This window comes from Lampetra fluviatilis, unplaced genomic scaffold (assembly GCF_964198595.1).
Source record: "Lampetra fluviatilis unplaced genomic scaffold, kcLamFluv1.1 SCAFFOLD_228, whole genome shotgun sequence".
NCBI classification, from domain to species: domain Eukaryota; kingdom Metazoa; phylum Chordata; class Hyperoartia; order Petromyzontiformes; family Petromyzontidae; genus Lampetra; species Lampetra fluviatilis.
In genome coordinates, this window is record NW_027620608.1 from 127,501 (window position 1) to 138,528 (window position 11,028).

Genomic DNA, 11,028 nt, shown 5'->3' on the forward strand with positions numbered 1-11,028 from the left:
TAGGGGGTGGTTAGGGGGTGGTTAGGGGGTGGTTAGGGGGTGGTTAGGGGGTGGTTAGGGGGTGGTTAGGGGGTGGTTAGGGGGTGGTTAGGGGCTGGTTAGGGGGGTGGTTAGGGGGTGGTTAGGGGCTGGTTAGGGGGTGGTTAGGGACTGGTTAGGGGGTGGTTAGGGGCTGGTTAGGGGGTGGTTAGGGGGTGGTTAGGGGCTGGTTAGGGGGTGGTTAGGGGGTGGTTAGGAGGTGGTTAGGGGGTGGTTAGGGGGTGGTTAGGGGCTGGTTAGGGGGTGGTTAGGGGGTGGTTAGGGGCTAGATAGGGGGTGGTTAGGGGGTGGTTAGGGGCTGGTTAGGGGGTGGTTAGGGGGGTGGTTAGGGGGTGGTTAGGGGGTGGTTAGGGGGTGGTTAGGGGGTGGTTAGGGGCTGGTTAGGGGGGTGGTTAGGGGGTGGTTAGGGGCTGGTTAGGGGGTGGTTAGGAGGTGGTTAGGGGGGTGGTTAGGGGGTGGTTAGGGGGTGGTTAGGGGGTGGTTAGGGGCTGGTTAGGGGGTGGTTAGGGGGTGGTTAGGGGCTGGTTAGGGGCTGGTTAGGGGGTGGTTAGGGGCTGGTTAGGGGGTGGTTAGGGGGTGGTTAGGGGTGGTTAGGGGGTGGTTAGGGGCTGGTTAGGGGGTGGTTAGGGGGGTGGTTAGGGGGTGGTTAGGGGGTGGTTAGGGGGTGGTAGGGGGTGGTTAGGGGGTGGTTAGGGGCTGGTTAGGGGGGTGGTTAGGGGCTGGTAGGGGGTGGTTAGGGGGTGGTTAGGGGCTGGTTAGGGGGTGGTTAGGGGGTGGTTAGGGGGTGGTTAGGAGGTGGTTAGGGGGTGGTTAGGGGTGGTTAGGGGGTGGTTAGGGGGTGGTTAGGGGCTGGTTAGGGGGTGGATAGGGGCTGGTTAGGGAGGTGGTTAGGGGGTGGTTAGGGGGTGGTTAGGGGGTGGTTAGGGGGTGGTTAGGGGGGTGGTTAGGGAGGTGGTTAGGGGGTGGTTAGGAGGTGGTTAGGAGGTGGTTAGGGGGTGGTTAGGGGGTGGTTAGGGGGTGGTTAGGAGGTGGTTAGGGGGTGGTTAGGAGGTGGTTAGGGGGTGGTTAGGGGGTGGTTAGGGGGTGGTTAGGGGGTGGTTAGGAGGTGGTTAGGGGGTGGTTAGGGGGTGGTTAGGGGGTGGTTAGGGGGTGGTTAGGGGGTGGTTAGGGGCTGGTTAGGAGGTGGTTAGGAGGTGGTTAGGGGGTGGTTAGGGGGTGGTTAGGGGGTGGTTAGGGGTGGTTAGGGGGTGGTTAGGAGGTGGTTAGGGGGGTGGTTAGGAGGTGGTTAGGGGTGGTTAGGGGGGTGGTTAGGAGGTGGTTAGGGGGTGGTTAGGGGGTGGTTAGGGGGTGGTTAGGGGTGGTTAGGGGTGGTTAGGGGGGTGGTTAGGGGTGGTTAGGGGTGGTTAGGGGTGTGGTTAGGAGGTGGTTAGGGGTGGTTAGGAGGTGGTTAGGGGGTGGTTAGGGGGTGGTTAGGGGGTGGTTAGGGGCTGGTTAGGGGGTGGTTAGGGGGTGGTTAGGGGGTGGTTAGGGGGTGGTTAGGGGATGGTTAGGGGCTGGTTAGGGGCTGGTTAGGGGGTGGTTAGGGGTGGTTAGGGGGTGGTTAGGGGGTGGTTAGGAGGTGGTTAGGAGGTGGTTAGGAGGTGGTTAGGGGCTGGTTAGGGGCGTGGTTAGGGGGTGGTTAGGGGGTGGTTAGGAGGTGGTTAGGAGGTGGTTAGGGGTGGTTAGGGGGTGGTTAGGGGGTGGTTAGGGGGTGGTTAGGGGGTGGTTAGGAGGTGGTTAGGGGGTGGTGGTTAGGGGGTGGTTAGGGGTGGTTAGGGGGTGGTTAGGGGGTGGTTAGGGGGTGGTTAGGAGGTGGTTAGGAGGTGGTTAGGAGGTGGTTAGGGGGTGGTTAGGGGGTGGTTAGGGGGTGGTTAGGGGGTGGTTAGGGGGTGGTTAGGGGGTGGTTAGGGGGTGGTTAGGGGGTGGTTAGGGGCTGGTTAGGGGGTGGTTAGGGGGTGGTTAGGGGGTGGTTAGGAGGTGGTTAGGAGGTGGTTAGGGGGTGGTTAGGGGGTGGTTAGGGGTGGTTAGGGGGTGGTTAGGGGGTGGTTAGGGGGTGGTTAGGGGGTGGTTAGGGGGGTGGTTAGGGGCTGGTTAGGGGGTGGTTAGGGGGTGGTTAGGGGGTGGTTAGGAGGTGGTTAGGGGGTGGTTAGGGGTGGTTAGGGGCTGGTTAGGGGGTGGTTAGGGGGGTGGTTAGGGGGTGGTTAGGGGGTGGTTAGGGGGTGGTTAGGGGTGGTTAGGGGGTGGTTAGGGGGTGGTTAGGGGGTGGTTAGGAGGTGGTTAGGGGGTGGTTAGGGGGTGGTTAGGAGGTGGTTAGGGGGTGGTTAGGGGGTGGTTAGGGGCTGGTTAGGGGGTGGTTAGGGGCTGGTTAGGGGGTGGTTAGGGGGTGGTTAGGGGGTGGTTAGGAGGTGGTTAGGGGGGTGGTTAGGGGGTGGTTAGGGGGGTGGTTAGGGGGTGGTTAGGGGGTGGTTAGGGGGGTGGTTAGGGGGTGGTTAGGGAGGTGGTTAGGGGTGGTTAGGGGGGTGGTTAGGGGCTGGTTAGGGGGTGGTTAGGGGGTGGTTAGGGGGTGGTTAGGGGGTGGTTAGGGGCTGGTTAGGGGGTGGTTAGGGGGTGGTTAGGGGGTGGTTAGGGGCTGGTTAGGGGCTGGTTAGGGGCTGGTTAGGGGCTGGTTAGGGGGTGGTTAGGGGGTGGTTAGGGGATGGTTAGGGGGTGGTTAGGAGGTGGTTAGGGGGTGGTTAGGGGCTGGTTAGGGGCTGGTTAGGGGGTGGTTAGGGGCTGGTTAGGGGGTGGTTAGGGGGTGGTTAGGGGGTGGTTAGGGGGTGGTTAGGGGGTGGTTAGGGGGTGGTTAGGAGGTGGTTAGGGGGTGGTTAGGGGGTGGTTAGGGGGTGGTTAGGAGGTGGTTAGGGGGTGGTTAGGGGGTGGTTAGGGGCTGGTTAGGGGGTGGTTAGGGGGTGGTTAGGGGATGGTTAGGGGCTGGTTAGGGGGTGGTTAGGGGGTGGTTAGGGGCTGGTTAGGGGGTGGTTAGGGGCTGGTTAGGGGGTGGTTAGGGGGTGGTTAGGGGGTGGTTAGGGGCTGATTAGGGGCTGGTTAGGGGGGTGGTTAGGGGGTGGTTAGGGGGTGGTTAGGGGGGTGGTTAGGGAGTGGTTAGGGGCTGGTTAGGGGCTGGTTAGGGGGGTGGTTAGGGGGTGGTTAGGGGGTGGTTAGGGAGTGGTTAGGGGGTGGTTAGGGGGGTGGTTAGGGGCTGGTTAGGGGGTGGTTAGGGGCTGGTTAGGGGGTGGTTAGGGGGTGGTTAGGGGCTGGTTAGGGGGTGGTTAGGGGGTGGTTAGGGGGTGGTTAGGGGCTGGTTAGGGGGTGGTTAGGGTGGTTAGGGGATGGTTAGGGGCTGGTTAGGGGCTGGTTAGGGGCTGGTTAGGGGGTGGTTAGGGGATGGTTAGGGGCTGGTTAGGGGCTGGTTAGGGGCTGGTTAGGGGCTGGTTAGGGGCTGGTTAGGGGCTGGTTAGGGGGTGGTTAGGGGGTGGTTAGGGGCTGGTTAGGGGCTGGTTAGGGGCTGGTTAGGGGCTGGTTAGGGGCTGGTTAGGGGCTGGTTAGGGGGTGGTTAGGGGGTGGTTAGGGGGGTGGTTAGGGGCTGGTTAGGGGGTGGTTAGGGGCTGGTTAGGGGGTGGTTAGGGGCTGGTTAGGGGGTGGTTAGGGGGTGGTTAGGGGGTGGTTAGGGGGTGGTTAGGGGCTGGTTAGGGGGTGGTTAGGGGGTGGTTAGGGGGTGGTTAGGGGGTGGTTAGAGGGTGGTTAGGGGCTGGTTAGGGGGTGGTTAGGGGCTGGTTAGGGGGTGGTTAGGGGGTGGTTAGGGGCTGGTTAGGGGGGTGGTTAGGGGCTGGTTAGGGGCTGGTTAGGGGCTGGTTAGGGGGTGGTTAGGGGGTGGTTAGGGGGTGGTTAGGGGCTGGTTAGGGGCTGGTTAGGGGCTGGTTAGGGGCTGGTTAGGGGCTGGTTAGGGGGGTGGTTAGGGGGTGGTTAGGGGCTGGTTAGGGGCTGGTTAGGGGCTGGTTAGGGGCTGGTTAGGGGCTGGTTAGGGGCTGGTTAGGGGGTGGTTAGGGGGTGGTTAGGGGCTGGTTAGGGGCTGGTTAGGGGCTGGTTAGGGGCTGGTTAGGGGCTGGTTAGGGGGTAGTTAGGGGGTGGTTAGGGGCTGGTTAGGGGGTAGTTACCGAACGATGTTTTTGTGTTTCAGTTCTTTCAGAAGCAGATTTCTCTTAGTGCTGAGCTTGGTACTCCCTGGAGACATCAACAACAACATCAACAACATCAACAACATCATCAACAACATCAACATCATCAACAACATCAACAACATCATCAACAACAACATCAACATCATCATCAACATCATCATCAACAACATCAACAACATCAACAACATCAACAACATCATCAACTTGGTGTGTGGGGAGTGACCCCCCCACTAACCCCCCCCACCCCCCCCCCCCCCCCCCCCCCCCCCACCCTCGTCGTCATCGTCGAGACGAACTCGTTTGAGTGCCACGATTTCGTGCGTCTCGCGGTTCTTGGCCTTGAACACCGTCCCATACGTACCTACACCACGTCACACACACACACACACATCAACACACAGTGACACACACGTCAACACACACACAGTGACACACACAGTGACACACACGTCAACACACACAGTGACACACACACAGTGACACACACGTCAACACACACAGTGACACACACACACAGTGAACACACACACAGAGTGAACACCGTCCCATACGTACCTACACCACGTCACACACACACACATCAACACACAGTGACACACACGTCAACACACACACACATCAACACACAGTGACACACACGTCAACACACACAGTGACACACACACACAGTGAACACACACACAGAGTGAACACCGTCCCATACGTACCTACACCACGTCACACACACACACACACATCAACACACAGTGACACACACGTCAACACACACACACGTCAACACACACACACGTCAACATACACACACACGTCACACACACACACATCAACATACACACACACAGTGAACACCGTCCCATACGTACCTACAACACGTCCCACTCACACACGTCAACACACACGTCACACACACACACACACGTCACACACACACAGACACACACACACGTCAACACACACACACGTGAACACACAGTGACACACACACACAGTGAACACCGTCCCATACGTACCTACACCACGTCACACACACACACATACACACAGTGACACACACATCAACACACACACACATCAACACACACATACACACAGTGACACACACATCAACATACACACAGTGACACACACGTCAACACACACAGTGAACACACAGTGAACACCGTCCCATACGTACCTACAACACGTCACACACACACACATACACAGTGACACACACATCAACATACACACACGTCAACACACACATACACACGTCAACACACATACACAGTGACACAGACGTCAACACACACACGTCAACATACACACACACACAGACACACGTCAACACACACGTACACACAGTGACACACACATCAACATACACACACGTCAACACACACCTACACGTCAACACACAGAGTGAACACACACAGACACACACCTACACGTCAACACACAGAGTGAACACACACAGACACACACCTACACGTGAACACACAGAGTGAACACACACACACATCAACATACACACCTAAACGTGAACACACACACACAGACACACCTACACGTGAACACACACACAGTGAACACACACGTGAACACACACACACACAGACACACAGGTGAACACACACACGTGAACACAAAGCTCCCCCAGGTAGCCTCTAGCAGGGCTGTAGGGGCAAGTGCTGTCACACACACAAAGACAAAGCTCCCCCAGGTAGCCTCTAGCAGGGCTGTAGGGGCAAGTGCTGCTAGTAGCGAGTAGCAGCGCCTATGATGTACACACAGACAAAGCTTCCCCAGGTAGCCTCTAGCATGGTTGTAGGGGCAAGTGCAGTGTTAGACACACACAGACAAAGCTCCCCCAGGTAGCGATGACCCGCTATCACTTGTAAAGGGTCACGTTCGTTGCCGTCGTTACTTGCACGCAAGAGCACAACATCAAAGACGTGAACTTAATAATCATCATTTGAAATTAAAATGTTCACACAAACACCGACCGCGGGGGACGGGGGGGGGTGTCAGGGCAGGGTGCCTCCTGCGGGATGAGGCTCACTTCCGGTCGGCGGGGTAATCTATCCGAGGGTCGGTGAAGTAGGCCGTAATCCGACACTTACTCTAAAACATTCTTACTTTTGTTGGATATATTATTTTGCGTTATTGTTACCGGCCTATGTGGTAGCCCTTTTCGTGGCTACATTATCATCACTTGTAAATTCGTAACAATCAGTCAAATACTATAAACGTATGTGTCTTTGTGTGGTGAGTCTGTGGGTCTCTGTGTGGTGAGTCTGTGGGTCTCTGTGTGGTGGTGAGTCTGTGGGTCTCTGTGTGGTGAGTCTGTGGGTCTCTGTGTGGTGAGTCTATGGGTCTCTGTGTGGTGATGAGTCTATGGGTCTCTGTGTGGTGGTGAGTCTGTGGGTCTCTGTGTGGTGAGTCTGTGGGTCTCTGTGTGGTGATGAGTCTATGGGTCTCTGTGTGGTGGTGAGTCTGTGTGGGTCTCTGATACCCATAGAGATCCACACAGACCCACAAAGACCCATACAGACCCACAGAGACCCATACAGACCCACAGAGACCCACAGAGACCCACACAGACCCACAGAGACCCACACAGACCCACAGAGACCCATACAGACCCACAGAGACCCATACAGACCCACAGAGACCCATACAGACCCACAGAGACCCACAGAGACCCACACAGACCCACAGAGACCCACACAGACCCACAGAGACCCATACAGACCCACAGAGACCCATACAGACCCACAGAGACCCATACAGACCCACAGAGACCCACAAAGACCCACACAGACCCACAGAGACCCACACAGACCCACAGAGACCCATACAGACCCACAGAGACCCATACAGACCCACAGAGACCCACACAGACCCACAGAGACCCACAGAGACCCACACAGACCCACAGAGACCCATACAGACCCACAGAGACCCATACAGACCCACAGAGACCCATACAGACCCACAGAGACCCACAAAGACCCACACAGACCCACAGAGACCCACACAGACCCACAGAGACCCATACAGACCCACAGAGACCCATACAGACCCACAGAGACCCACACAGACCCACAGAGACCCACAGAGACCCACAGAGACCCATACAGACCCACAGAGACCCATACAGACCCACAGAGACCCACAGAGACCCACACAGACCCACAGAGACCCACACACAGTGAGAGCATCAGGCAAATCAACTCTGAACTCGTGCTGATTTTGATTCTAAACGTGGAGGGGATGAAACAGCAGGAACCCCGAGACAAAATCTACGCAGTCACCACCACGGGGAGAGAGAGACACGGGGAGAGACACAGAGAGACAGTGAGACAGAGACACAGTGAGACAGAGAGGCACAGAGAGGCACAGAGAGACACAGAGACACAGAGAGACACAGACACAGAGAGAGACACAGGGACAGTGAGACAGAGAGAGAAAGAGACACAGAGAGACACAGAGAGACAGATACACAGAAATACACAGAGAGACAGACACAGAGAGAGACAGAGAGAGACAGAGAGAGACACAGAGAGACACACAGAGACAGAGACACACAGAGAGACAGGGAGACACACAGACAGAGAGACAGAGAGAGACAGAGACACAGAGACTCAAACTCCAACATCTACAACAGCAGCAGGCATCGTCAGGATCGGGAGCGAACCCACGACCTCCTGTAGACCAGGCGAGGTAGTCAACATCTCTCCACTCACCACCACTCCTCACCACCACCACTCACCCCTCACTCACCACCACTCCTCACCACCACTCACCACCATCACCCCTCACTCACCACCACTCCTCACCACTCACCACCACCACCACTCACCACCACCACTCACCCCTCACGCACCACCACTCCTCACCACCACTCACCACCACCACTCACCCCTCACGCACCACCACTCCTCACCACCACTCACCACCACCACTCACCCCTCACGCACCACCACTCCTCACCACCACTCCTCACCACCACTCCTCACCACCACTCCTCACCACCACTCCTCACCACCACTCCTCACCACCACTCCTCACCACCACTCACCACCACCACTCCTCACTCCTCACCACTCACCACCACTCACCTTCTCCAATCTTTTCCAGCTTCTCGTATTTCTGCATCGCCTTGCAGATGGAGACAGCGAGACAGACAGAGGGAGACAGACAGCGAGAGAGACACACAGAGAGAGACACACAGAGACACACACACACAGAGACACACGGAGAGACACACACACAGAGACACACGGAGAGACACACACACAGAGACACAGAGACACACGGAGAGACACACACAGAGACACACACACAGAGACACAGAGACAGACACTGACACACACAGAGACACACACACTGAGACACACAGAGACTCACACACAGACACACAGACACAGAGACTCACACACAGAGACACATACGGAGGGAGACTCCGAGAAAACGCGAAATCGCCTCCTAGTGAGTCATCAACATGAATGGGAGTGGAAGATGGTGGAGTTGGTGGAGGTGGTGATGGTGGAGTTGATGGTGGAGGTGGTGATGGTGGAGTTGATGGTGGAGGTGGTGATGGTGGAGCTGGTGGTGGAGCTGATGGTGGAGCTAGTGGTGGTGGAGGAAGCGAGAATGCAGGAGCCGCCGGAAGCTGTTGCCAGCCTAGAGGGGAGAAAAAACCTCCAGATCCATAGACGCAGACAAAGCTGCCCCAGGTAGCCTCTAGCAGGGCTGTAGGGGCAAGTGCAGTGTTAGACACACACAGACAAAGCTCCCCCAGGTAGCCTCTAGCAGGGCTGTAGGGGCAAGTGCAGCGTTAGACACACACAGAGAAAGCTGCCCCAGGTAGCCTCTAGCAATGATGCAGGGGCAAGTGCAGCGTTAGACACACACAGACAAAGCTGCCCCAGGTAGCCTCTAGCAGGGCTGCAGAGGCAAGTGCAGCGTTAGACACACACAGACAAAGCTGCCCCAGGTAGCCTCTAGCAGGGCTGCAGAGGCAAGTGCAGTGTTAGACACACGGACAAAGCTCCCCCAGGTAGCCTCTAGCAAGTTTGTAGGGCCAAGTGCAGCATTAGACACACACAGACAAAGCTGCCCCAGGTAGCCTCTAGCAGGGCTGCAGAGGCAAGTGCAGTGTTAGACACACGGACAAAGCTCCCCCAGGTAGCCTCTAGCAAGTTTGTAGGGCCAAGTGCAGCATTAGACACACACAGACAAAGCTGCCCCAGGTAGCCTCTAGCAGGGCTGTAGGGGAAAGTGCTGCTAGTAGCGAGTAGCAGCGCCTATGATGTACACACAGACAAAGCTCCCCCAGGTAGCCTCTGGCAGGGATGTAGGGGCAAGTGCTGCACTTATGAAGGCTACCGGCACTGTGGCTACACACACAGAGGGGGTGGGTGGCCAGCACCACCACGCCCGGCCGCCTTTGTCTCTCCCCCAGTGCTAGCGATGTTCACTACACCGCTGCGACACCAGCTACTCTCAGTTGAGGCTGAATCTACCGAGGGGAGGCCCAGGACCGGTTCAGATCAGTGTCACTGATCCTCAAACGCAGAGACCCAAATACTCACCACCACACAGAGACCCATAGACTCACCACCACACAGAGACCCATAGAGTCACCACCACACAGAGACCCATAGACTCACCACCACACAGAGACCCATAGACTCACCACCACACAGAGACCCACAGACTCACCACCACACAGAGACCCATAGAGTCACCACCACACAGAGACCCACAGACTCACCACCACACAGAGACCCATAGAGTCACCACCACACAGAGACCCATAGACTCACCACCACACAGAGACCCATAGAGTCACCACCACACAGAGACCCACAGACTCACCACCACACAGAGACCCATAGACTCACCACCACACAGAGACCCATAGAGTCACCACCACACAGAGACCCACAGACTCACCACCACACAGAGACCCATAGAGTCACCACCACACAGAGACCCACAGACTCACCACCACACAGAGACCCATAGACTCATCACACAGAGACCCATAGACTCACCACCACACAGAGACCCATAGACTCACCACCACACAGAGACCCATAGAGTCACCACCACACAGAGACCCACAGACTCACCACCACACAGAGACCCATAGACTCATCACACAGAGACCCATAGACTCACCACCACACAGAGACCCATAGACTCACCACCACACAGAGACCCATAGAGTCACCACCACACAGAGACCCACAGACTCACCACCACACAGAGACCCATAGACTCATCACACAGAGACCCATAGACTCACCACCACACAGAGACCCATAGACTCACCACAGAGACCCATAGACTCATCACACAGAGACTCATAGACTCACCACACAGAGACCCATAGACTCACCACACAGAGACCCATAGACTCACCACCACACAGAGACCCATAGACTCATCACACAGAGACTCATAGACTCACCACACAGAGACCCACAAACTCATCACACAGAGACCCATAGACTCATCACCACACAGAGACCCATAGACTCATCACACAGAGACCCATAGACTCACCACCACACAGAGACTCATAGACTCACCACACAGACCCATAGACTCACCACCACACAGAGACCCATAGACTCACCACCACACAGAGACCCATAGACTCACCACCACACAGAGACCCATAGACTCATCACCACACAGAGACCCATAGACTCACCACCTACACACAGAGACCCATAGA

The 11,028-nt window shown here is 56.7% G+C and overlaps 1 protein-coding gene across 1 annotated transcript in view; it reads right to left on the minus strand.

The window, feature by feature from the left end:
- The window catches only part of LOC144954138 (cyclin-dependent kinase 5-like), a 34,342-nt gene extending 25,387 nt beyond the window's left edge, over positions 1 to 8,955 (minus strand). The window contains 4 exon segments of the mRNA XM_078884700.1: positions 4,272 to 4,305; positions 4,308 to 4,334; positions 4,567 to 4,656; positions 8,399 to 8,955. Coding sequence (XP_078740826.1) covers positions 4,272 to 4,305; positions 4,308 to 4,334; positions 4,567 to 4,656; positions 8,399 to 8,435 — 188 coding nt within the window. The 5' untranslated portion in view covers positions 8,436 to 8,955.
- Between the last annotated feature and the right edge of the window lie 2,073 nt (positions 8,956 to 11,028).